Source organism: Larus michahellis, chromosome 14 (genome assembly GCF_964199755.1).
Source record: "Larus michahellis chromosome 14, bLarMic1.1, whole genome shotgun sequence".
Lineage (NCBI taxonomy): Eukaryota > Metazoa > Chordata > Aves > Charadriiformes > Laridae > Larus > Larus michahellis.
This window is the reverse complement of record NC_133909.1, coordinates 218,147-244,287: the sequence shown is the minus strand read 5'-3', so window position 1 is coordinate 244,287 and position 26,141 is coordinate 218,147. Positions and strand designations below refer to the sequence as shown.

At 47.2% G+C, this 26,141-nt stretch overlaps 1 protein-coding gene across 8 annotated transcripts in view; it reads left to right on the top strand.

The window, feature by feature from the left end:
* The window catches only part of GAS7 (growth arrest specific 7), a 109,183-nt gene that overhangs the window by 37,424 nt on the left and 45,618 nt on the right, over positions 1-26,141 (top strand). For 6 of the 8 annotated variants that reach the window (XM_074607417.1, XM_074607413.1, XM_074607416.1 and 3 more), the window contains 2 exons: positions 3,484-3,607; positions 23,794-23,865. In XM_074607417.1, coding sequence (XP_074463518.1) covers positions 3,484-3,607; positions 23,794-23,865 — 196 coding nt within the window. The remainder of the gene's footprint in view (positions 1-3,483; positions 3,608-23,793; positions 23,866-26,141) is intronic. The other 2 variants (XM_074607418.1, XM_074607414.1) reach the window with 1 other exon arrangement.

Here is a 26,141-nt window from a genome sequence, read left to right as displayed (position 1 = left end):
AGGACAGTCCCTCAGGAGATAGTCCTGGAGACAGGAATCAACCAGCCTTTTTCTTAGCTGTTATTGCAATCAATGGGGTGACTGCACTGGTCAGACATACTGTTTCCAAGGGTTCTTTTTTCTTCACAATATTTCATTACGTGAGGTGAAACTGTAGAGAGAGGTGTCTGAGAGAAATGTGAGATGGAAAAGCTCCCCTGCATGGCAGGTCACAGGAGCTGAACAGCACCAAAAGTAAGCGTGCACAGAACAGCTTTTGTCTGTAAGGTCCATGTGATGAAAGTACGTGTGTGCGCCATACACCAGTCCTCTGGCCTGCATCACCTGCACAAGCAATGCGATGCTTCCAGGACGTCACGCCTGGGAAGGCTGCAGTGAGTTATTTTCAGTCTTGACTGAGAGTAAAACCAAACAAAAAGGGTGATGTTGGATATTGGGGCCATATTGCAGGTGTCAGGGCTGAGTGAGAAAATTTCTGGTGGTGCCAGTATGTGGCTGTAAAGAGCTGGAAATAAGTATGTGGTTCCTGGAGCCGTGTTAGAAGTGGCTTTGCATAGCGAAACAAGGCACTTCCATAAACATCCATATCACGTTGGAGAACTCCTCAGATAACACAGAGGTAAAACTGGGCTAGCTTAATTTTTCTGTCATATTCATGAGGTTTAATGTTTTCATTAGTAGGATTTAGAGCTTTCACAGAAAGCTAGGTGGAACAGGGAGGTGTTTCAATGACATGTGTGGAGGGGTCCCACCCCTGTGTTCACAGAACAGGCATGGTTGTGCTAGCTTCACTGAGACAAAAATTTCCTTTAGTGCATTTCTAGGCAATAGAATAACACAAAAAATAAGTTAGAACATGTGCCTTTGGGCAGGCTAAAGTGTAAGAGTAGTTTTCACTTTCATCCTAAGCAGAGATCAGCAAAAAAATAAATACATAAAGTAGTAACATAAACCGTGAAAGCTTCTGCATAGGAAGTTCCATCTCAACATGAGGAGGAACTTCTTTGCTGTGAGGGTGGCAGAGCCCTGGCACAGGCTGCCCCGAGAGGTGGTGGAGTCTCTGTCTCTGGAGACATTCCAAACCCGCCTGGAGGCGTTCCTGTGCCACCTGCTGTGGGTGACCCTGCTCTGGCAGGGGTTTGGACTGGGTGATCTCCAGAGGTCTCTTCCAACCCTATGATTCTATGATTCCCACATGTACAGCAGGGTGAGTGGGACTGAATAGATGGCAGAGATCCTACTGATTAATTCTGTATACCACCCTGCCAGCCATAGGCACGCAGAGCATGAGATTTGGGTCATACACCCGGTAGAGTCCCTTTGTAGCTCCCGAGCTCACTTGTTCAATTCACGCTGGGCCAGCTGAGTTTCCCAGCCTGTATTTCTCATCAAGGAGAGGAGCTAAAACCTGAACCAGCATAGGCTACCTCTGTGCTGCAGCGGTGAGACAGTGTTCATCTCACACTGGCCTTGGGTCCATATGGCTGCCTTGCAGCCCACGACCTGTCTGTGCAAGTACGCTCGATGAGGCATGAACGCAAGATCATTCTTGAGTTCAGTGTCTCTTGGGAGTGATTGTAATCAGAGTTTTCTGAAACTGAAAAGAAACACAAAAATAAACTTTTGGCTCCAAAATCATTAAACGTCCCTTTTATTCTGGGTTGGAACAGAGTTGGAATTTCACTCAGAGACTGAATGTGCAGGAGAAGGACACATCACAGGTTTCTTTCTGATGGTACAGTTCACATGTCTGTCAGTGTTTGAACGCTGTATGCAGCCACATGCTGAAACCCCGCCTGTCGCCTGGCGGTGGCTGCTTGTGAACCCAGTGCAGTCACTTCAGATCCGGCCCCCACCGTGTTGGAAGGCATTTCCTGGATATAGATTAGCTTCCATGGGATAAATAATTCCATTTCACAGATTTTTCCTTGTTCTTTTGTATTTCTTCCTTTGAAGGCAATGCAAACAAACAAACAAACAAAACATTCATGCCTGGTTTGCCTTGGGGAACTGTGGAAAGGCAAAGTGAAGCTCTCCAGATGTGAGACAGGAGGAAGCTGTTGGGTTCATGGCTGCAGCCTTGTAGGGCTGCAAGGGGCAATCTTTGGCCATGCATTGTATCTCTCTACCTTTGCCTTATTCAGTGTTCCTGGTTGAAGGGACCAGACAGGGTTCATACCAGGCTGGTGAGGGGTCTGGAGACCAGGGCATCTGAGGAGAGGCTGAGGGAGTTGGGTATGTTTAGCTTGGAGAAGAGGAAGCTGAGGGGAGACCTCATTGCCCTCTGCAACTCCCTGAAAGGAGGTTGGAGAGAGGTGGGCGTTGGCCTCTTCTCCCGGGTGAATAATGACAGGACCAGAGGAAATGGGCTGAAGTTGTGGCAGGGGAGGTTTAGGTTAAATATTAGGAAGAATTACTTTACTGAAAGAGTGGTCAGGCACTGGAACAGCCTGCCCAGGGAGGGGTTTGAGTCACCATCCCTAGAGGTGTTTAAGAAACGTGTGGATTTGGCACTTCAGGGCATGCTCTAGTGGCAGAGATTGTATGTTGTTGGGGTTTTTCTTTGTGTGGTGTGGGTTATTTTTTTTTTGTTTGTTTTTTTTTTGTGTGCGTATGCTTGGACTCGATGATCTCAAAGGTCCTTTCCAACCATGAAGATTCTGATTCTTTATTCTACGATTCTATGCCTCCTTTGGGATGAAGCCCTCTGCCAGTCTCACATCAGGCAGCTGCTCTAAATCCCAAGCTACCAAGGAACCACCAGAGCTACTTTGAAGAGGGAAATAGTCCAGGTGATGCCATGTAGTGCGGACAATTACTTGCACTTCAGCTTCATCTCTGTCTTTTCCTTGCACCCTGAACCTGCACTGAGGCTGGCAACTGGTTTGGTGAAGAGATGTACAGCTGAGGTGGCACTTGAACCCTGTGTTCTGGAAGAGCAGGTGACAGCATGACGCTCATCTGCTGCTGTTCCTAATGATCTGATCACTCCTAGTAATCTGGATCCTAATGATCCTGTATCTGGATGATACGGATTCAGATTACATCTAGATCAGTAATGTATGCATTGCTAATTACATGCATTATTAGTATATAATGAGCATACTGATAAATTCACTTCACCACACTGCTCCTATAGGCAACATGGCTCTGCAGTGTTTCTTCTTGAAAATATCTGAAGGTGATGGTGCCCCTGTAAATTAAATTGGGGCAGCACATCCAGGACCAGTGCTTCGACACACCAGTATACCCACATGAAAGTAAATGACTGCCAGATGGATACCTTTCTTTCTCAGACACTCGATTATCTTATGCTTTGCATTTTACTGCTTAACGAGAGTCATTTTCTTAGACAGGTCCAAGTGCTCATGGGATATCAAATACAGAAGGGCTTCATTTCTCTCCCAAAGGATGTTCTGTGTAGCCAGTGCGCCAAGGGAAGGTTGCTTCATGTTCTGTTTTTTTTTTTTTTCTTTTTCTCAGCAGAAACCCAGAAAGGCAACTCCTCAGACGGGAGAAGACAGCTTGAATGGCCATCTTCCCCCCGGCTGGCAGAGCTATATGTCTCCCCAGGGCCGAAGGTACTATGTGAACACCTTCACGAATGGTAAGTGGAGATGGGGACCACAGTAAATGTGTCACCCTGGCAGTACAGATCTGTTGCAGAAAACTGTCTCTCAAGTTGATTTTGATGACAAGATAGGCCCAGAGTCAAAGGAATTAATATGACCCCGCCACCATATGAAAGAAAATAATTATGAGAAGATTTAATCTTCTAATCCTCTGTCATCTTAATTCTGACCATTAGAAGACATCTGAAGCTTTTATAGAAGACAGAGAATGTGAAGTAGGAACGCTCCTGCCGTAAATGTTTTAGAATATAAAACACTGATAAGGATATAATTTTTACCACATTCCTTATTTCCTTTCCCTTTAGCTGGAGATGTTTATGTCTATATATGTACATCTATGTAAAGTAGTTGATAGAATGTGAGGTATCACTAAAGCACCATTAGGGAAAACCAGAAAGAGTTTGTTGAAAAATTGCTCAAGTAAGAGTCAGCTTGCTCATGGAGACAAGGGAAGAAAAACATGTAATGTGTTCCATCAAAGACGGAATTTTCATTTTATATTTGTGTGTTTTATTCAGTGTTGTACCAGTAGAGAAGCAGCCTTAACTCACTATCTTAACAGCTGCTCAAAACCTGTCAAACTTGTACCACTTCCAGCTTAACTAGCACTCTCTACCTACCTGCTTCTCTTGTCACGAGCTCACAAGAGTGTTGCAAAACAGGGACTTGTGACCAGCAAAATCACATTTCTTTAGCAGAAAGAATGACAGAATGACAAGGGAGGCGGGGACAGCAGAATTTCACATTGTTCACAATGGAGTCAAAGCCGTCAGGAATGACCACTGGCATTCCTCTTTCTGGGTCACTGTGAGTGCGAGGAGAGCCGCAGGCTGTCACAGCGCACCTCACAGTCCGTTCAGGGACTGATGTGTTTTACTTCACAAGCCATTGGCCTAGAACTTGGCCAAGTCGTTATTTACCTGAGGTTTATGCACTGACATCTCATAGGACCCTCCAAAGGCACATTACCTTTAAACACTGCTGTCATTTTCAAGCGTAGTCTGCTCTGGCTCATGGGCAGCATCCCCTGCATGGCTGGGGAGGTCGGTAGGAGTTAGATACTCTGTCCTCACCGCAGTTCACAGGTGGGTAAGGAGGTGATTAAGCTCAGCCTTGAGCCATCATGGTGATGGACCCTCACTCACGTGCACTGGCTTGAGGTCAGATAAAACCAGTAAGAGGCAGATCCTGGCTTTTTTATGATAAAAGCAGTGATCCTGCTCAGAGTGAGTAGCTGGGCTGGAGACTTCCAGAGGTCACTTCCAACTAGACCTTCTCAGGACAATGCCCAAACCACCTGTGGTTGTGCTTTCAGGTACTGTAGTGGATTTCTATGCACAAAAAATATGGTTCTGAGACTAATAAAGAGAGGTTAGTAGTGGGATTTCTGTGTTCTGGCCCTTGCTTTAGGGAGCAGTTATTCAAGCTCTGTTTAGATGAGAAGTTAGGCTTGCTCTTGTTTCTTGGGCTAGACTCAAGAATCATGCATTTCTGAGGCCTCTGCATGTTCCATGAGGGCTGTAGCGTTTTGTGAGACAACAGGATTCTCCTGCAGCATCTACAGGGCACTCTGGCTCCTTCGGTCCTCCAGCTTAGCTGGTGTTCCGCGCAAGCTCAGTTTCTCGCAGCCTGCTTGGTTACAATATGCTGCCACCTGAAAGTCTAGCTGTGTATATACTGCTTTTTGCTAGTTTATCAGTTTGGTGATACTGCTTGAGAGTATTTTCGCTCTAGCTGGGCTATATTGCACTATATCAGATTCTCATCCCAAGTGCCTGTCCTTCCTCAAAGTGGATTATGTGGCAAAGAAGTGTCACCTATGGTGTCATCTATGCCTCAGACAAAGCAGAAGCTGAATGCAACCTCCAAGCCTTTCTGTTGAAGTGTATGATGAGGCCACATCCAGCTCTGGCATGAGCAGCTGTCTGGACACTGTTTTGTGTCTGACTAATTGGCTCTGACCTTGTGCAGGACTATCCATAGGCAGATTGTCCAGTCTCACGTTGGATACGCACTTTCTTCCTTGGCTGTGCTGCAAAGTTGGACCTGCTGAGGCGTGCAGTCACCATTTGGCATGCAAGGCTTGCTATCTAACAGTGGGATTACACCTTGACTCTGAGGAAGTGTTCTTTGGCTTTGAGCCATACAATAAATCAAAGACAATATGCTGTAAATATCTTTCCTATGGCAGAGTTGCATTGGCATGGGTAATGTTTATTGCAAGTCTCACAGACCAGGCAGCTCTCTGACTGCACCTGCTGACTTGTCTGAACGGCTTATTTGTCCTGTCGTTATTGCAGCTGCTGCTGGGAGTATCAAGATAAACACTGGCAGTGTTTGTCATGGGGACACGGTGACAGCATACATCTCTGTCACAGGGTTTCATGGGCCTCCTTCCTGCTTTGCCTCGTAGGACCATTGTTTCAGCAGCAGGAGCTAGGGTTTTTTTCCATCAAGGTCTTACTTGTGTAGATGTACTCCTAGGTTGCTCTCTCTTTATCATAGCTATCCCCAGATGATGAAAGTATGCTGGAATGTTTGAGAGTGATACCACTGTTGAGTGCACAGACACGGTAACTCAGAGGTCAGTGGAAGCTAGCTAGTTGGCCTTCAGTCTGATCCATGTAGTCAACGGTCTTCTGCTCACCATTGACCACCAACAGGAATTGATGCAAAACTCTTGGTTTGTAAGGTCATAACCATTTCTCAAGTCTACAAGGGACCAGTCATCTCTTTACTGAGGCGGATGATCGGAAAGTGTTTCAAGACCTCCTCCACACTCTTCACAAATTCTCTCATTTGTTTTTTTTTTTTTTTCTACCACGGGGAAGTCTGGGTGTTTCACACAGTGACTCACAAAGTGGCTGTTGCACGTTGACTTGCTGTAAAACCGCTGTGGGGGTGACAGCCATTGCTAAAATGTACATCTGGTCTCAGCTGAAAGAGAAGGGACATTGCTAACCCACCAGGAAGTACGGCAGACCCTGTGCACATTGCTTGCCCATGGTCTTTCCCCTCCAATTCTACATCTGAGATGATGATTTTTCTCCTGCCCCACATATCTGAAATGATGATTTTTCTCATGCCCCACACATGCATCAGGAATCTCTGAGGGGTCAGGGAGTACACCTTTGGGTGCTGATGGCTGTAGCGCCTCGGCCATGAGCCCTTCTCTTGCTAGGACACTGCACATCCTGACAAACTGTATTGGTAACTTCCCCTTGCAGGACAGAGGTCCAGCTTCAGTGGGGCTGATGAAATATGGGCTCTTATAATATAGCATAGCATGGGAAGTAACAGCTCTGGGATCCCTCTGTGCAGCCCAGAAGAATCCGGATGCTGAGTCTGCCTAGGAGAGAAAGAAAGATGTTAGAGATTACCCACCCAGCTTCTGTTATGTCTGGTTTTAGCCAAATGTCAGCAATGTTCTGTGTGTATTAATCCCATACGGATGGGTGCCACAAGTATACTTGTTAATGTACAGACTATTACAAAATATAAGATGCTGTGTAAGATACATTTCATAGTTAAACACCAGTGAGTCACTAGAGGGAAGAAAAGGGAACTTCTCGAGGCAACAAAGTGTTAACCAGTCAGAGGAGGTCCCACCCATCTGAGGGAGAAATATTTGCATCGCCGAGGGAGTGATGCAGTCCTTATTTTAATGAATACGAATGGCCGAACTGTCTCCTGGACATGGAGTAAGTGCTGTGAGACTCAGAGTGAAAGATTAAATCTGCCTGAACCCCCTTCAAAGGGCTTGGGAAGGGGCCTTCCCCGAGCCAAGGAGCTTCCCAGAGCTGTGGAATGAGTGTACCTTGTGCTGCACACCTTCTCATGGAGGGCTCTCATTAACAGGCTCAACAAGGCATAAGGTATGCTTGGAGAAGAAAGCTCTTTGTAGCTCCCTACCAGGAGAAGACAGCACTTCAGAGTGATAAGGGAACAAGAAAGAATTTTCTGGTTATTTTTAGTCTAAAAGTGGCTTAATTTTGCTTTTCTTCTTTTTTTTTTTCTTCACTCCTGTCTTTCACAAGCATCCGTACCTGCTTTGCTAAAACTAGATGTTGTGAATAAAGTATTTTATTAGGATTGTACATTAACATAGCTGCACTGGAAGGGGAGTTTAAGGCAACTTGTATGACGGCAAGGCACTGTTCACTGAAGGTTATGGTGGATGTTTCAGTTGGGGGACCTCAGCCAGCTCACCATCTGCTCAGCCTTCCCAGGGCCTTCTGCTGCATGGAGTAGGGGGAGAGCTGGCACCAGAGGGGTGGACCCTCCGACATGCAGCAAAACACCATGACGTATACTTGGACTGTAAGGGTTTCCAGGGACCTTGTTACAGTGGGCTACACTGAAAACTGAGGTTTTCTTCTCCTCCGTTTGGAGCCTTCTGTCATAGAGGACTTCAGTTTTCAGTCCAGAAATGGAAGGAGCTTCTGACTTAGTTTAGGGGTGTTGCTGTGTATGTCTCATGTCTCCTGTTATCAGGATCTACAAAGCTTCCTATTCAACAGGAAGAAACATGAAAGGCTCTGTGGTTGCTATCTGTCATTAACCAAAGGTAGGTTCCCTCCCACACTCCTCTGAAATGATCTGTGGAGTTTCCTTCCGTTTCCAGGTGCAGAATCTGGACATGGATCAGAATCACGGTGCCAAGTCAAGGGTGCTGAAGCACCAAATTCTCTAAAGGGACTGTACCGCTTCAGCTTTGTTACAGTGGCTTGTGCTCTATGTAGCCTTTTTTTTTTCTTCCTTAAATTTTTTGAATCCAAGAAGGGATTTCTATATCCCAACCACGGTCTGAACTCTGCTTGCTGAGAGAATGAACGGCTTCAGAGAGAATAAATATGACTGGTTATTCTTCTAGCTTACAGCAGGTCTTTCTGGCTGCTGTGGAGACTGTTTTTTATGTGGTTTGTTTTGGTTTTTTTCTCTCATTTTAAATAACTTAGAATATCCCTTTTCTGTATTATTTGTTCTTTGCTTCTCCCACTGAGGCTGAGCCAGGCAGTGGAGCTGAAGTGGAGGCAAGAGACTATCTGCAGATAGCATGCGGAAATTTGAAAGGAGGAGCGAATAATAAGTAGAATCAGCACAGAGCTGTTCAGCGGACAGAGTGGGAGATGGTAGGGTTCTCTCATAGGTAGTGATCTGGGGGAAAACGTAGCCAGAAAGTGAGCGGTCTCCTCTCCATGACACGGCGCATCTGGGAGTATCCGCCGCGCTCCCCAGCCGGAGCCCTGCGTGCAGTTCCTTCGAGCTCTGCCTTGCCTGTGCTGTAGGCACCCCGGGCCTGCCCGGCCCCCGACAGCACCCTGCTGCAGGAGCTGGAGCGCAACACTGTGGTTTTTGCCTCAGGGCTGATGTTAGGTAGCGAGCGTAGTGCTGCGTTTTCAGTTAACAGCGCTCTGCAAGGTCTCCTGCAGACGAAGCTCACAAATCCGTGCTCTTGCTTTCTTTATGTACGTGTAACACATCCCTTAAGCTTTGCTGTCATGCGTCCTCCCTTTGGTTGTCCCTTCCACCATATGTCTCTCATGCATGAGGTAGAAGACAGTCACTTATCTCAGCCATATGTTAAGCACATGTGGAAGCTCCCGGCATTGGGTTCACTGTCTGTTCTTTTAAATGTTGTATCTGGACATCCTCTGTGTGGCGTGTCCTTCTCTTGCAGCACTGCAGCTGCCCTGGTGCCCAACCAGTTGCCCTGTCAGTCAGTGGGAGGCATATCGCAGAGCGGCATGGGGGTATTCACTGAGCTCAGGGCTGTGGCTGAGCGCTGGGTCTGGTAAGAGCCCTGCAGAGCATCCCCCGCCCCACTCTGGGGCCTTTCTGAAGATGGGTGCTGGCAAGAGCAGGCTTTCTTGGCAGGTTCATGGCAGCTTTAGCACTTTCATCCTCGACAAGTGGTGGTGGGAGGAGGTACGCGCCCTCTCATGTGGTAGGATTGTGGCTAAACATTTCTACAGCCTCCAGGCAGGGCAGGTCTGTGGGCAGAGACCCCGCATGCGGGAGAGGCAGCTTGTTCACAGGGAGGCAGGTCTCAGAAGCAGCAAAGGCAGTCTGAAAGCTGGCTAGAGGGAAAGCAAACTAAGGGGAAAGGGGACCACAGTTAAATTACAGTAAGATGGTGCAAAACTGCTTGGTGGATCATACTCAGAGCATGGTAATCAATGGTCCCTTGTCAAAGGGAAGTTTGCACCGAAGGAAATCCTGCAGGGATCTGCCCAAGGCTTCGTTCTAGTCAGTATTTCCAGGAATGAATAGCATGTTGACATTAAGAGTACTTAGTCAAACATTGACTTTAACTGAAGCTGTGAGAGAACATGGTGTGGTGCACAGAACAGACTCAGAATTCACAGTCGTCCTGCAACTGAGGAGACACGCTGTAGTAGAGTAGGATGCTGCTCTGTAAAGATGCACTTAAGATTGTAGATTCCATCAGAAATAATTAAGTGACAAAGACTTGGAGCAGTTTATAGACAAATACATAGGGGCTCTGGAGGATCTAAAACTGAGTGTGAGACAGCAGTGTTGTGCTAGTACAAAAACAGCCAGCATTTTCCATTGTATAAATAGGAATGTTGTCTGTGAGGCATGAAGTAAGCCTCCGACTGCACAGGGAAATTATAAAGCCTCAGCTGGAATATTTTATTTTGTTTGGGCTCTACACTTCAGGAAAGATGTAAGCCAGTTGGATAAAGCTCAGAAGAGAGTAGCAAGAGTGATGGGAGATATGGGAAACATGGCCCGTGGGCAAATGTTAAGAGATTGGGGCTGTCTGCCCTAAGAAAGCAAAGGCGTGGATGGGGATAGGCTTCCAATGCATAATGTGCTGTTGCGGTGAAGACTGCAACGCCTGTCGTCACTAGAAGACACAGTAACACACTTCAGTCGCAACGAGGGCAACTAACTCGTCCTACCTCTCTGAGATAGTAAAGTGTGGGAGTAGGGAGTTGCCTGGGAACCTGTATCACTGGAGGTCTCTAATAGCAGGTTACGCAAAACTGTGAAAAATCATGTTGGCCTTGCTTTGGGGCACAGCGGGGACAAAATGACTTCCTGAAATCCCTGTCAGGCCTGTTTTTTCAGTCTGTAAAGCCTAACCTATATGAAAAACATTTGTCAATGTAGAGCATGACAAATACCTGGGACTCACATGGGAGTTGTTCTTTGTTTGGTATCTTTGTGCTTCCCCAATTTTTACATACATCACATCTGTCTAGGCAGTTGTACTCAACCGCTGGTTTGCTTTTTCTAGTTGTCTAAGTCAAAGACTCTTAATATGAGTTCAGAGGAACATTTGCTGCGCTTCGTTTCTTGTGTACCTACGTGGACCTGAGCCGAATATTGCCACTGTGCTTTAGGACAGATCCTGCTCCTCCCTGGGCAGTCCTGCCCTCCTGCTCCCAGGGAAAGGCAGGATTAGCCAGCAGTATGCGGGGTGGCAGCAGCTGGTGGGTGGGCTCCGCACCGCGCCGTCCGTTTGCTGGGATGGGTGCGTGGCTGGGAGCTGGGAGGGTACATGGCCTTTGAAGGAAGTTGGTAAGCAAAAGCTACACAAGTTTTGGCGTGGTGGGGCTGTGTGCTGCTCCCCAGCTGAACCCTTTGTGTGGTTCTGCTCCCTCCTCCTGAAAACAGGAGGTGTGAGTGACCGGTCCATCCAACAAATTGCCTTTCTGAACATGCCTGGCACTGCACTATCTCTGCTTCACCATATGCTTCCTTCCTCACGTGGTGCAAAAGACTGTTTTTGGATTAAATAGTTTTTTTGCTCTCAGTGCTTGAGCTGTTCAGAGACAGGAACTCAAGTACGCATTCCCATTCCTGGGGAGGGGAAGTAGGATTTTAGGGGCAAGTAACCTCTTGATTCTTCTGAGCCTTCAAAATACAACAGAATCTTCCCCTTGCTGAGGCACTAATATTTTTGTCAGCTGTTTCCAGTGGTTAGTTAGTGTCCTTCCACATTTTGATTATCTGCCTGTGCTATCCGTACATCTTATCTGACCATAATACTGTTTCCACCATGTGTGTTGTTCTGTGATCTAATTTTCATTACCTGGAAAACACAAGGAGATGGGTGCTTAGCTGGAAAGAAACAGAATTTATGAGACAGTGTTCTTATGTGGAAAAAAGATGCTAGAAAAAAAAACCTGTAATGAAAGAATTGGGGTGACTCTGTATGGAACAAACAGATTTGCACAGGTCAATGAGACAGACAACAAAGACAGCGCATTCCTGTCTATCTCCACTTGATGGCCCAACCGGATAAACACATCATTCATCATCATTTATCATTCTCTGAAACTGGTTGGACTCAATCCTGAAACCATTTTAAAGGCTTCTGACCTGCAAAAGGTCTGCAGAATGAAGCCCAAGAGGATTTCAATACACCTAAAAGTGGCTTTCACAGTGTGGCCTGCTGTAGGATGGTTGAGTCTGCATCAGTTACATTGCAGTCAGGATGCCTGGCATCTATCTTGTGCAACGTCCAAGCGTTTCATGTCAAAACATACAAAAGAGGAGAGGGATGGCAAGCCATTCTAAAATGCCTGGAAGACCCTTCTCTGTAGAAGTCACCGTCCTTCTTTTGCATCGTTAACTCTGCAAGGAGTCCTGTGCTGTCTGGAAGGACAGTCAGGATACCTCTCCTGGGATTTGGAGGTTTAAGTGCATGTTCGTGCTCTCTGTTTAGAATCAGGACACCAGCAAGCAAGGATTATAAACTGCAAAGCAGTGTGTGCAAAGGAGTGCGTGGCTGTCAGGCTGGTCCCATGAGTGTCCGCAGCACTGACTGGCCTCTAGGATGCTCACTCCTCTGCCCTTAGGTAGGTTTCACCATCCCTATGGCCATCTCAGCAGGGCAAAGTTTCATTTGTCTGACAAGGTACCATCCGCAGGGTGGACAACTCCATTTGAACGGGATCTTCCAGTCTCACCACTTATCCATGAAAAGAAATAATTGCCTTTACCTTTCAATTGTCCTCCTGATGTGTCTAAAATAGCTAACGTGAGATACACCCTGTAAGTGCCAGTCTCTCTTCATTGCCTATAAGGAGAGCTTTGGTGACAATACTGACTCCAGAGGCAGGTAAAGGTGGCTGTAGTGAATCTAAGCAGGGACCTTAGCTTACAGCCTGGAACTGAAGGGGAACTTTAGCACTGTCCTCCATTTCCTTGCATGGGAATACTGCCCCTTACTCCTCCTGTAGCAGAATGCAGCCGTGGTGGTGTCAGCAGGCACAGGGAGGGCTGCACAGGGAAACAGTCTCTTCCTCTCGGGTCATGTGGTGAGCACACCTCCCCTCACACCCAGAATATCCGCCCTGGCTTTCTTCCCTGGCAGTCCCGAGGATGCATAGGACACCTGTAAAATGCCGCACCCCCATTTCTACACTTAGTTCCTACAACTATCGCAAATACCCAGGCGTGTTCACACATGCACACAACCACATGTTTGCATGCATACTCACACTTCAGAGGGACAGCACTTTGGCGAGATTCAGTGTCTGAACAGCTGCCGTCTTCCTGGGGGTTGCTTGAATAGCAGGAGCTGGAAGGGCAGGCCAACAGCTCTGCAAATCAGACCAAGGCAGAAATATTTCTCCAGGGACAGCCTTGATAGGCTTAAGAAATATCAGAATTATCAGAAATATGACCTGTTGACATAGCAATGGCTGAGGAAAGAAATATGTCTTTAGGTACCTTCATTGCACAAGTACTGAGAACACAGGAGCCCACAGCGGGGCTGGCAGGAAGGCAGTGGAAAGGAAAGGCAGGCTTTGCAAGCACAGCTTCAGGGATGTCTCAGGGAGGCGAACACCGTCCACGTAGCACACTTGGCCTCATTCAGGGTAGCCACAGCATATGGCTTAGAGCTGGCCAGAGCTGCAGCTCAGCGTTACAGAGCTGTAAGCCCCACAGAAAGCCCTTCTACGTGCTAGAAACTACCAGGTCTGAGTTGAAAAAAACCCTGCATTTATGTGTGCATTACTCATAGGTTTGATTCAGCATATGGAGGGGAAATGCTTTTCTGCTGTTGGAACAATGAATGGGAGACCAGTGATTACTCTGAGAAGTAACTGTGAGGGCGAGCAGGTCCTTCCCAGACCTGCAGTAGTGGCTGTTCCTCATCTGTCTGTCCCTGTGCCCTTGAACAATACTACACTGCCTTGGATTTTTTACTCATCAAGTTTTAGACATTAAGATCTCTTCCTAGCCAGTGTTTGGCTATCTCCATGCCTGTGCTTCCCCAGTTTCTCCAGTCTCAGCATGACTACCCACAGCCCCTTGTGCTACCACAAGCCCCCTAAGACACGTGCTCAGTCCGTGCTGTCGCACACCCACTGCGTGTGCCAAGGAAGAGGAATCGGCTGTTTGAAATGTGTAAGCAGCCCGAGTTTCTTGTCCCTGTCTCCTGAAGCTCCTGCTGCTCCACAGGGGACGTCTGGGCTGTAGCAATGGCGCTTGTGACTCTGGATGGGGAGAGCATGGTGTGCAACCCACCCACTCTGGCCTGATCCTTCCCCGTGGCTCAGAGGGGTTTGTAGGGATGGCTGCTTCTGCTTCCTGGGGCTAGGGGAGGGTGTTGGCAGTGGGGGGTGATGGCAGCTGATGGGAGCAGGGGGGTCTGTACATCCCAAGATGGATGGGTTTAGGGGTCCTCTTTGCAGGCAGGGGGAGAATAAAGTGTAGGAGGACTGGAGAGAGTGTAAAACGCTCTTGTGCACGGCTCCCATGCTGCTTCTGAACCCACCTGGCTGCCAATCAAATTCCCTTATTTGCTTCAGAAGAAATGTGAAAACAGGCTTTTTGTTATTTCTGCCTCACCAGAACTGCGCAAACAGTGGCGGGCTCCATCCCTCGAGGCTAACTGTCCATCTGCACTCTCCTTGGGCTCACAGGTCAGCTCTGGTGTCGACGTGTTTGAAGAAACATGAAATATGCCTCCAGAAACTGACACTTACATTGTGGCCTTCATATTTCAAGGGAGCTGGCTCAAGACCCTGATTGATAAATACCACAGTGCGCTATGCACACTCCTCCACCTCTGTCTGTGACTCAGGTGAGGGGTTGTTGTGTGTGTGGTCTTACTAAAGAAAATCCAGTAAGTGTTTATGTGAAGTGCTGTAGACTCTGTTGGCCCCTCAGGGCCTGTGTCCATCACCATTCAGCTGAGATTGCCGGGATCTGGCAGTGTACAGGGGTGTCCCAGTACGTTCCCTTCCCAAGACAGGTACCATTGCGGCAAGTCAGCGAGAAGCTCTGTTGTTCTGCTGGAATTTCAAGAAATAAATGTCCCCAGGCTGGTCTGCGTTGCAAAATCACTGTGTGTGAAGCTTTCAAAACCTTTCATGTATATGAGCTGTTGGAAAGGCTGTGAATAGGAAGAAACCCTGTCTGGGAGAGAGGGCAAACACACAAAGTGCTGATATTTCAACCCCGAGCACACCTGGACAACCTGTGGGTCTTTTGGAGGCAGGTGCAGGTAAGGTGAAAGCATTTCTGCCCCGGATATCTCCTACCTGACAGTGCCTGTGAAATAACTATGTTTGTGTTCTTGCTGCTGTCTTGGGGGGGTGGCAGCAGGCTTCTAGCTGGTATTTTCAGAGCCCAGAGGAAGGAAAATAGCACTCCCCTGCCTGCAGTTCTTTACAATGCTTCATATTCGGTTCAGGTGGTGTCAGGACTGCTGGCAACTTCATGCAGCTTACTAGGGCTGAGCCTCTCCCCTTTCCCAGGACTGCACTGGCATCATCTGAAACAAATGTACATTTCTGAAGTAATTCACAAGTACGATGTTTTCTTATCAATAATAATTGTAGTTCCGTGTTGTGATTGGAAATGAGAGGAGACATGAGTCCGGGTACAAGTGATGGGGAAGACCATAAAGACATAGGGTGGGATGGGTAAATGAAGGGGCAGAGAAGGTGAGAAGCAGTCAGGGTGGACGGGGGGAGATGCTATCCAGTCTCTGAAAGGTGTGAAGAATTGTGTTCTTCACATAGCCTCTTAAAAAAATCTTTTGGGCATGCACAAACCATCTTTAAGAAAACTGCAGTGAGCAATCTCCTCTGCTTTGACATCCCGTTAATCCTCTTTACACGTGTGAGACTGTTGTAAACCATTGACTGAATAGTGCCAGCGGAGCAGCTGATACTGCACGTAACCTGGACTGTGAGAGAACACGGAAAAGTTTCCAGGCAGCCCGGCAGAGGTGGGCTCGGTGTGTTTTCTGAAAGGGGAGCCTCAGGATCACACTGCCATGCTGAGTTCAGAAGTGCCACGTGCCCAGAATGCACAGCTACTATGTGGTTAACTATATTGCTCAGTGTCTTTGGGAGTGGTTTACAACTGCGCGTGGGTGGTAGATTCAGCAGGAAAATATTTGATTATGCTGAAGAAATTATCTGATGTGCTGCAGCTGTAATACCTCTTGCATTAGTCAAACAATAGCACTCCAGCTACCTTGTCTGTCACATTGAAGTTGACTTACATACTTATGACACAAGTGTGCGTGTGGCTTACTGCCATCTTGCATTCTCATCTGAGGTCAGTCTTACATGCTGTGTCCTTATTTCCAGGCTTTTCTTGTCTGTGGTGTTATGTCCTTCCCATTTACTAAACAGCTTTCTGTCTCCTGGAAAGCAGGAATTCTGCTTTCACATTATCTTGATCGTAATTAAAGTCCATATATTCTCACCGTCACAAACATCATTAGTAAAATGCCACCTGCAACAGCAAGTTCTGGGGCATAGACTTTCAGGCAGTCCTCAAATGTGTAGCTGCAAGCGATTGTTTCCTTGAAACGAATCTCAAGTCCAGCACTTCAGAGTTTTAAGAAAATTTTCTTGATCTGCCTGAAAAAATACATATTACTTGGTATCCTTCTGGTACCACCAGCCAGCTTTTCTGTTTCTGTTCTTCTGGGTACCCTTCCCTGCTTATCTTCATTTACCCTTCACCATTTTTCCACCGAAGTTCTTAACTCCAAGCAAGTCTCTGATCCAGCTGTGCAGCCACTGCGACCTGCAGCCTGCCTACTGACCCCAGGAACAGCAGAAACAACAGATTGTTCTTTTCTAGGCAGTGCCCAAACAATAGCTGAAAACTCAGTGCCATGAACACACACATTTGCCTTGCAAACCTAGCGTTTAGGGACCTTAAACATCCTATGGCTAGCGAGCAGCTGCGTTCTTTCCATCCAGCATGGTGCTGTCTTTGTCTTGCAAGTGAATTTCCCAGGGCACCAGACCAGTATCTGCTAAAACATTCCGGTCTGAGTGGTTAAGTGCTGACATGTCTAAGCTCCATTGGAATCCACAGCTGGAAACTCCACCAGTCTTCATCCTCTTTGTGCCTTGTTGCCATGATCACTGCCTGGCACAATACGGGCAGAGAAGAGATGGGAACCGTGGTTGTCTTGTATGTGATACCTTTGTCATTATGTGTCCTAATGGGTCTGAGAATACCTACGGAAACTCAAAGGTGCTTCTGTGTGTTTTGAGGTTCTCCATCCTAAAACATACCATTCACTACGTTTGTGTCTCATAGCTTCTGTGCAGTGCCAAAGCTGAGAGCAGTCTTAGGTGTTGCAAGCTCAACAATTCTTTCCCAAGACACACAATTTTTAAGCATTGTAAGCACATAAAAAGGATTAAATTAAGAAGCACCAGACGCAAAGGAAACCTCCCTACTGCACCATCATAAGCTAGACCTTAATCAAGAATATGAAAGCAATTTTAATAATGCTGCATTTCACTGGGTAATTGGAGGATGACAACAGGCTAACTAGGAGAATTTTCTACCCTGTGATCACACAGTGATATTGACATTTTCACTGAGGCTGTTGTGAGTGGGGAAGGGAACTGTGTGAATACAGAGTGGTCAGTTCTCCAGAGGAAATTTATCTGTCCAAGGGTGTCACTAAGACCACCAATAACAGATGGTCTTTTTGTAACTTTAACTCCAACGTTTACCAAATCTTGAACTCTCTATTTTCAGAGAATAAACAAGACTTATTTTGTCTTTGCTTGGTTAGAAAGCAACCTCAAACAGCTGAAAGCATGCCATTTCTTTGAGAGAGGTGACACAGTAGTTGGGCTAGGCTGGCATGTTCATGGAGCTCCTGGCCAGCACACCTTGTTGCGTCCCTGAGAGCTAGGGTGCATGTGTCAGCCTGGGGCTCAACAAAGCCAGATGCGCTAGAGGGGCTCACTCCTTGAAGACAACCTGTACTGCGATGCTGGAAAGCAGTGAGGAAGTCCACCACTTGCAGACAGTTGTTGCCTCTTCTGAAGTACTTTCTAGACCTGACACGAGAGATCGGTGGACGGAAGGAATGTAACCACAACCTACTCTAGTACTTCCTCTGCCTAATATTTTTCCATCTCTCTGAGCCGGTTAAGGAGCATGGAAGGATTTAGCCTGTGGGTTGAGGTTTTTCTTTCATATCTCACCAGCTACGGTCAACACCTACTCCAACTAAACTTATGAACTGCAGCTGAAATAGTAAGTCATCTGTGGAGACACCTAAGAGATGTCAAGCATTTTTATTACATGCATTTTCTCATACAGATAAAATTTTTTAGTGACAATTTCCCCCGATGCAGAATGTCCTAGCTTAAGGGTGGTATAGAAACCTGCCCTGGTAAAATGGCCTAAAACCTAGAAAAACTAAGTATGTCTCAGAAAGTGCTGGAAATAGCATTATTATCACTACTAAGCCTGCAATGAAGGGCTCGCTTTTGTCGCATGGTCTTTGCAAAAGGAGGGGCATGGTACAGTGCTCATTCTGAAAGACCAAGTAAGGACTGTTGTCAGCAGCTTTTCCCATGCTGTTGAGGTAGTGACAGGGCATCTCTACCCTCAGCATATGGACAGAAGATTTCAAGAGCTCGTGGATGGTGCCTGTCTCCATGGTGCTGTCTCGGGGCCAAGGATAAAAGCTGTGTGGCAGCCTCAGTCTCTTCTTTATTGAGCTGCCTGTGGGATGGAGCTGGGTTTCAGTTCTGACACTGCATGCACTGCTGCACTAGTTCATGCACTACATGACACTCTGCTTTCAGCACTTGTGAGACTGGATCTCCTGTTTCGTGCAGGAGCGTGGAGATTTGCATCTGTCCCTGCTGCCTGCTTTTCTTGTCTCTTTTCATTGGGTATGAGGATCGACGTAAAAGCCAGGGCCCTGGGAGGCCCACAAAGAAGTGTCACCTCTCAATGCAACGTAAGAACACTGTGTAGAGGACCATGTTGCACTTCAGAGGCTCACTCACGGGCTGGTTGGTTGGGCCTTTTGAGCTGATGTTTCTGTAGGTGACCCATACAGGGTTCGGTACTGCAGGCCTCACCGGACCAAAACATTGGAGCACAAAGACAAAAGAGCTGCTGTGCTGAATCAGGAGAGTCCTCAGATGGTAGGCTGCAGGAGGTGAGGAGGGGAGAGCCAGGACAGTTCTGCCTGGCCTGGAGTCAGTTCTGTGAACTGACGCAGTGGTGGGACCTCCTCATTCCAATGAAACAAAATCTCCTTGTGCTACACGTCCTCTACGGAATAGGAGGAAAACAGAGTACTCTCATTCACCCACTCCTGCTTCCAGACTTCTGAATGGTTTACTGCAGTCTCAGGGCATTGCAAGTGATTTCCCCTCCTTACATGCACAAACCCACACACTCCCCTGGCCTTTCCTTTGGACTGTTTTCTCCCACACACAGCATCAAGAAATGAAGTGCCGTGAAACCCTTTCTGATTCATCACAAATGTGGGGAAGATCTTAGTCTGAAAGGGGAGATAAGATGCGAGAGCACTGACGGGTGAGGTGAGATTTGCTTCCAGCAGAGCCAGCTGGAGCACGGTGGCTTCCAGCAGCATGGAGGTTCAGACTGGGGAGTGTGCTATTGCACTGTTGAAGGAAACCTGTTTCCAAAGCAGGACTGTTTGCACTCTCTTCGACTCACAGGTCCAACTTTGCACTTTGGGGAGCCATGGACAGGCCGCAAACCTTGCTGAAAGCCTATGGAGATGCAGTGGAGCAGCAAAGGAAGGCTAGGAGGTTTGCAAACTGTCTGCACATACGGGCGATTCCTACATGCCATTGGCAAGAGCAAAGTGAATCCAAAAAAGATGGGGTAAGACCCTGGGGCCTGTTCTACCCTACTGTAAATATCACTTCTAATTATGCATGTTTTCAGGAACAATTTGGGAGAAGTTTGCAGGGTTTCTTCCTGTGGCACTGAGGAGGGACATGTTCTGTTGCTGGTCTTCATCCACGTCCAAGTGACCTGTGCAGCCCGCACAGCTTCACGTTATTCAGGGCAGAAGCTGGGTTTGGAGCTGCTCAGCGTTACAGCTTTACTGCCGTTAAAACCAAAACAAACTCCAAGTCTATTTATAAAGACATGAGACAGCACCAGTAGTTGGGTGACATGTTGTAGCTGATACAGATCCTAAAGACCAGGGAAAGTTTCTGCACAGTAACCAGACCCAGAGGTCCTCTGACTTGCTCTGCCCCATTCTCGTAGTTTGGCTGATGAAACTATGGAGCATTTAGCTCCTAAAACAGCACTACAAATGACACCATGCAGAGGTATTAAATCCATTCCTGAAAGCAACATAAGCACACTCAGGAGGGATTATGCTAGACCTTAAAGCCCTGATGTTTTCTGATGTTGTATGTTCAGACTGGAAAGTAGCTGCTTTGACCTCAGATGGCTACTGGATTCATGGAGAAGAGGCACAAAATTCCTTCTTCAGCTACTACACTTTGATCACAAAAATCATCTGCATCGGGACCTCCTCGGAAGTTGTGTTTCTTGACTAACATGATGCCCCAGAGTGTGTGGTTCTCCGAAGGCCTGATGCATCATGTCATTTCTCATTCTGCCAAACAGATGCGAAGTGAACTTTCTTTCCCCAAACACCACAGGTTTCTGCTTTCCTTTGGGAGGAAATGCTTAACCACATCTGTGAAAACCCTCTTTAGCTCTGTTGGCACGTGTAGCTTAGGTCTTGTAACTGTTTTTCCTCTCACTACGTCATTTCAGTTTGAACAAGTGGCTTTCTACTGCCTTGCTGTTCAGTAACTAATTTCCAGATACCTCACAGGGCTGCAGGACATCTTCCTCTTCACAGACCTCCTTCACAGTCCAGAGGGTGACTAGGAAACTACTGATTATTCCTCCCCCTCATTGGCTAAGTAGAATAATTAACATGTGGCCGATAAGGGAGGACAGAACTTGTTGGTGTTGGTCTGCCAGTGCTAAATTGCACTCTCACAGTGAGAGGTTTTAGCTTGACTTCAACATCCTCTCTGGAAAATTGGGTGTGATATAAAATCTTGTCAGATATTGTGTCTATTCCTAATAGCAGTGATCATTGTTTTACAGGGTTACAAATAGTCTTCAGATTTTCCAGGCACCAGGATCGAAGGCTGCATTTGGTATTCCAAGTCTGTTTGACTGTATCAAACAGAGTGTTATCTCTCACCAAAACTTTTCTGTGTAGTTGTGGGAAAAAAATCACCCCTGCCCCCCATTCACGTCTAATCATGATGAAGCTGCAGAGAAATTTGTAATGTTGCGGTATTATCTTGGTAAATTTAGTTGCTTCCAGTAGATGGCATTACGGCAGTGCAGTCCTGGTGGAGGTGAGCTCTTCTCCCTTCTTGGGCTGCCGGAATATTCCCTCTGTTCCTCGGTGCACGAAAGTGGATTTTCTTTTCTCCTAGCACTCAAAATAAATGTGGTAAAAAACATTCTTGTTCTTTTCATTTCCTACACGATAAGAGATGCTATTTCTATTTTATGCATTTTTATATTTTTTTTTATTTTTTTTTCAATGTGCATAACTCCACATTCACTTTATTTTAGAAAATTTGTCAACCACTGGGCACTGCTCTTTCACATATAACATTTCTGCCCTCAAGTTATGAATCTGGGCCTTCTGTATGGCAGAGGGGAAGAACTGGGCACTTCCCACCGGCTCCACAGCAGCTAGCACACGAAGTAGAGACCGGTTACAAGAAGCAGCTGGTAATTTTAACCAATTAATTACATTTCAAATATACTTGTTAGGTTTTTAGGTACTTTCCTCTGTACGGACTCAAAAATACAAAAAAATTGTAAACAGAAAAGCTTGCATTAAAAAAAATAAAAACAAAAGCCAAATATGAAGTTAACACTTTTTACTGCTAATGTCAAAGTCAGTTCTGACAAAAACGTCTTGACATGCTGATTGCGCTTGGGCATAATAGGGGTGGACATCACAACCCCCCCCCACAGATCTCCAAAAGCCATCCTTGAAAACACTTGTCTTCAACTCAACTCACTTACATTATTCATTAATCAACAATTTGCATTAGGAAAAAAAAAAAGAAACATGGGTAGCATATTCGGTTGTTTACCTTTGCATTACAATAAATGCGAATCAGAATTTGTCTTTAGTTAACCATGCACTTGTGTATGTAAAGCCAAGACAAGCTGACTCATAAAAGACAACTCTTAGCATTTGATTTGCCTTCTGTTTAGTTAAAACACATTCCAGTTCTTCCTCACTGACCTAGCACAGAATTTATTAACTTACTATCGAATTCACAAAAAGCTGGGTAAAATTTAAATATTTCCCCATGATTCATCAAAGCTTCTAGTCCACCAGGTTTTGCACTTGCAAGGAAAAAAAAAACAACCTCAAAGCATTTTTCTTTGCAAGCAGAAGCGTGCGGTGGCTCGGGGAGACGGGGAGCGAGGGGGAAGCGGGGCCCATGTCTCAAGGATTTGGGCATCACAGGTGTGGGGGATGGCACCTTCCCCCATTTGGGATCGTCATCCTGAGGCCTTTCCTGAAATAAGGAACCTAACGCAACCCTTGAGGACATCTCTATGTGTGGATACGTGCGTGGCTGTATATGCAAAGACAGATAAACCAGCATGCCCTCCTCTGCCCAACAGGCCTTCCCGGGTTCACCCTGCCGGTTTCTCGCCTGGGGTAGGAGGCCCTTTGTGCCCTGGTGGAAGTGCTGACTGCCGACCCCGAACTGATATGCCCAAGGGCGCACTCAGCCTCTCCTGCTCCATCACCGCTTGACCACCTTCCTCCAGAATCCTGAGAGATGTAGGATTTCAGGCTTTGGCAGGGTTCAATGGCTGTTGGTTGGGATTTCAGGAATGACAGTTCCAAATGGAGTGGCCAAAGCGGTCCTTTGACTTGATTACACTAATTGGCTTATTTTCTTATTTGATATTGTCAAGCAGGCGGTATTATTTATTTTGCTTGGTACCAATATCTTAATTCAAAAGGAATGGTAGCTTGGGTTTTCTAGCTAGACTTCTGCAGAAGTTGCTGTTCTAACTCTGTCTGCTGTTTGCGACTTTTACAAAGTTTTGCAACTAAATCTTCTGTATTTAGCATGTAGTCAAAATTAATTTTCCATTTGCTGAGGAAATTAGCAGAATGGTTAAACTACAGAGAAAACTGAAAGGGGAAAAGCAGCAGCAGTCTTCTGAGTATCAAGACCGGTGTGACATACATTTGCATATCCCAGCTGCTAAAGGACCCGAGTGGAAAAAAAGGAAATTTGCCAGGGAAATAGCTTTTTTGGGGGGAAAAGAATGCTATGGTCTGTGTATATGTCACTAAAGCCACATCTCTGAGTCATTCACAGCTGCCTTTCATGCAGAGAGCAGGGGCGAAGGCAGTGCCACCGTTTGGTGCTTGTTCCCAGGGTGAGGGCCATGGCTGGCTGTGCTGCGGCTGGGTGGTCTCGGTGCCTGCGGTGGGCTGCAGGGAGGACCCCGGGATGGGCTTGGTTTAACTACACCAGGAAAGGCTGTGCAGATGGTGGCAGCAGCTTACAGGCAGTGATCTGTGCTACAGCTATGTGTCTGCTTCCTTACCGAGCGTGGCCCTGGGGCAGACCTGCACTGGAAGAACCAGTGGTGTAGCTCCCAGTCTGCTCTGTTTCCACCATCCTAGCTGGCTGCCAAGGGAGCCAGGGCTGGGGAGCGACAGCAGAAAGAGATGGGAGGAGGTAGGCAGTGATGAGAACCTGGTTCAGAGAACACTGAGGGTCAGACCCTTTTGTACGTGTGTAATAGATGTTATTCCCTGGCGTGTGTGCAAGGCCTCCATCACCCTTACATTGATGTTTCCCTTCAACAGAAACGACCTGGGAGCGGCCAAGCAGTGTGCCTGGGACTCCCAAGAGCCCTGTGTCACAGAAGAGTTCTACAGGTACTGTTTGGTGCTGTGCCTGACCGCTGCATTGGGTGAATCTGCTTCTCTACCACTCAGCAGAGCAAAGGAAAATGCTGTGATTACGTGGGATGTATACTTAATGTACACAGTCATGTGAGTGTAGCAGAGTAAACATGGCGGGGCTTTCCCTTCTGATATATCTTCATAGAATCACAGAATCATAGAATGGTTAGTTGGAAGGGACCTTAAAGCTCATCTCGTTACAACCCTCCTGCCATGGACACCTTGCCACTAGACCAGGTTGCTCAAAGCCCCGTCAAACCTGGCCTTGAACACTTCTTGTCTGTTTGCCTACTGATGCACCTTCTGGCCAGTTGTCTGAAACATCTGCTCAGAGCTGAGATGGCTCCTTCCTCGGAGCGTGGAGGCAGACAGTGGCCCAGGGAGCCAGTGGGGCTGCCGGCTCTGGGAGGGGAGGACAGGCTGCCTTTCCCAGTCCTGCTTTCTGCCGGGGTAGGGAAGCAAAAGGCTGCAGAGGGGAGTGGGCTGGCTCTAGCTCTTCCACACAGAGCATGTGTGCACAACGAAGCATTTTAGCCTATGGTAGCTATGGGGTCGACCACATCACCTGTGTCCTGACTTGAAGTTGCAGGGAGTCAAGTAGCAGAGTATAACAGCATAACTGTACTGAAAAGTTTCAGGTACTGCAGGAAGACAACGCAAAGCAAAAATTGCTCTAGAATAAAAAGTGCTACATGTAAAGGCCATTGCTGCCAGCTGACTGTAAATAATGCAGTCTAGAGGATATTTTTCCTACAATATTTTTGAACTGATGCCCTTCTTTATCGGCAGAGCTGAGTGGGAAGTATGCTTGAAGGTAGTACATTTTGTTGTGACCAAAGAATTTGTAATGTAGTTGTGTATCTTGTTTTAACCCTACTTTGAGCATTATTCTCTGCTCAGTATATTCCAAAGATAAAGCAACCTACCGCTGTATACATGGACCGTAAATATCTTACAAGGTTTGCTTTCTTGACATGACAAGCCCATCTCCATTAAACCATTGCTTTTTACGTAAGTGGCAGGTTGACCCCGGCTGGATGCCAGGTACCCTCGAAGCCGCTCTAGCACTTCCCCTCCTCAGCTGGACAGGGGGAGAAAAATACGATGAAAGGCTCATGAGTCAAGATAAGGACAAGGACATCACTCAGCAATTACTGTCATGGGCAAAACAGACTCAAATCGGGAAAATTAATTTAATTTATTACCAATCAAATCGGAGTAGGGTATGAGAAAGAGAAACCAAATCTTAAAACATCTTTCCCCCACCCCTCCTTTCTTCTGGGGCTCAACTTCACTCCCGATTTTCTCTACCTCCCCACCCTCAGCAGCGCAGGGGGCAGCAATGGAGGTTGTAGTCAGCTCATCGCATGTTGTCTCTGCCACTCCTTCCTCCTCAGGGGGAAGACTCCTCACACTCTTCCGCTGCTCCAGCATGGGGCCCTCCCACAGTGTGCAGTCCTTCAGGAACAGACTGCTCCCGTGTGGGTCCCCCATGGGGTCACAAGTCCTGCCAGCAAATCTGCTCCGGCATGGGCTCCTCCCTCCACGGGTCCACAGGTCCTGCCAGGAGCCTGCTCCAGCGTGGGGTCTCCTCAGGGTCACAGCCTCCTTTGGGCATCCCTCTGCCCTGGCATGGTGTCCTCCATGGGCTGCTGGTGGATATGTGCTCCACCATGGACCTCCACGGGCTGCAGAGGCACAGCCTGCCTCACCATGGTCTTCACCATGGACTGCTGGGGAATCTCTGCTCCGGTGCCTGGAGCACCACCTTCCCCTCCTTCTTCACTGACCTTGGTGTCTGCAGAGTTGTTTCTCTCACATATTATCACTCCTCTCCAGCTGCTGCTGGTGTCGCGCAGGTTTTTTTTCCCCCCTTCTTAAATATGTTATCACAGAGGCGCTACCACCATTGCTGATGGGCTCAGCCTTGGCCAGCGCTGGGTCCATCTTGGCTCTGTCAGACATGGGGGAAGCTTCCAGCAGCTTCTCACAGAAGCCACCCCTGTAGCCCCCTCCCCACCCCCGCTACCAAAACCTTGCCACGCAAACCCAATACCCCATAGCCGACTTCTTCAAACACATCATTTTACCAGACCACTACGGGAACTGTTTTGAGTTTGGGGGTCTCTTTTTCCTGGCTCTTTCCAGCTCAGTAACTCCTGTCATACCTCCCGATAGTTGCCTGCTGCAGGATCCTGAGGCCGGAGCGGGCCCATGGGCTGAGTTTCTGCAGGGTCCAGTTCTTGGGT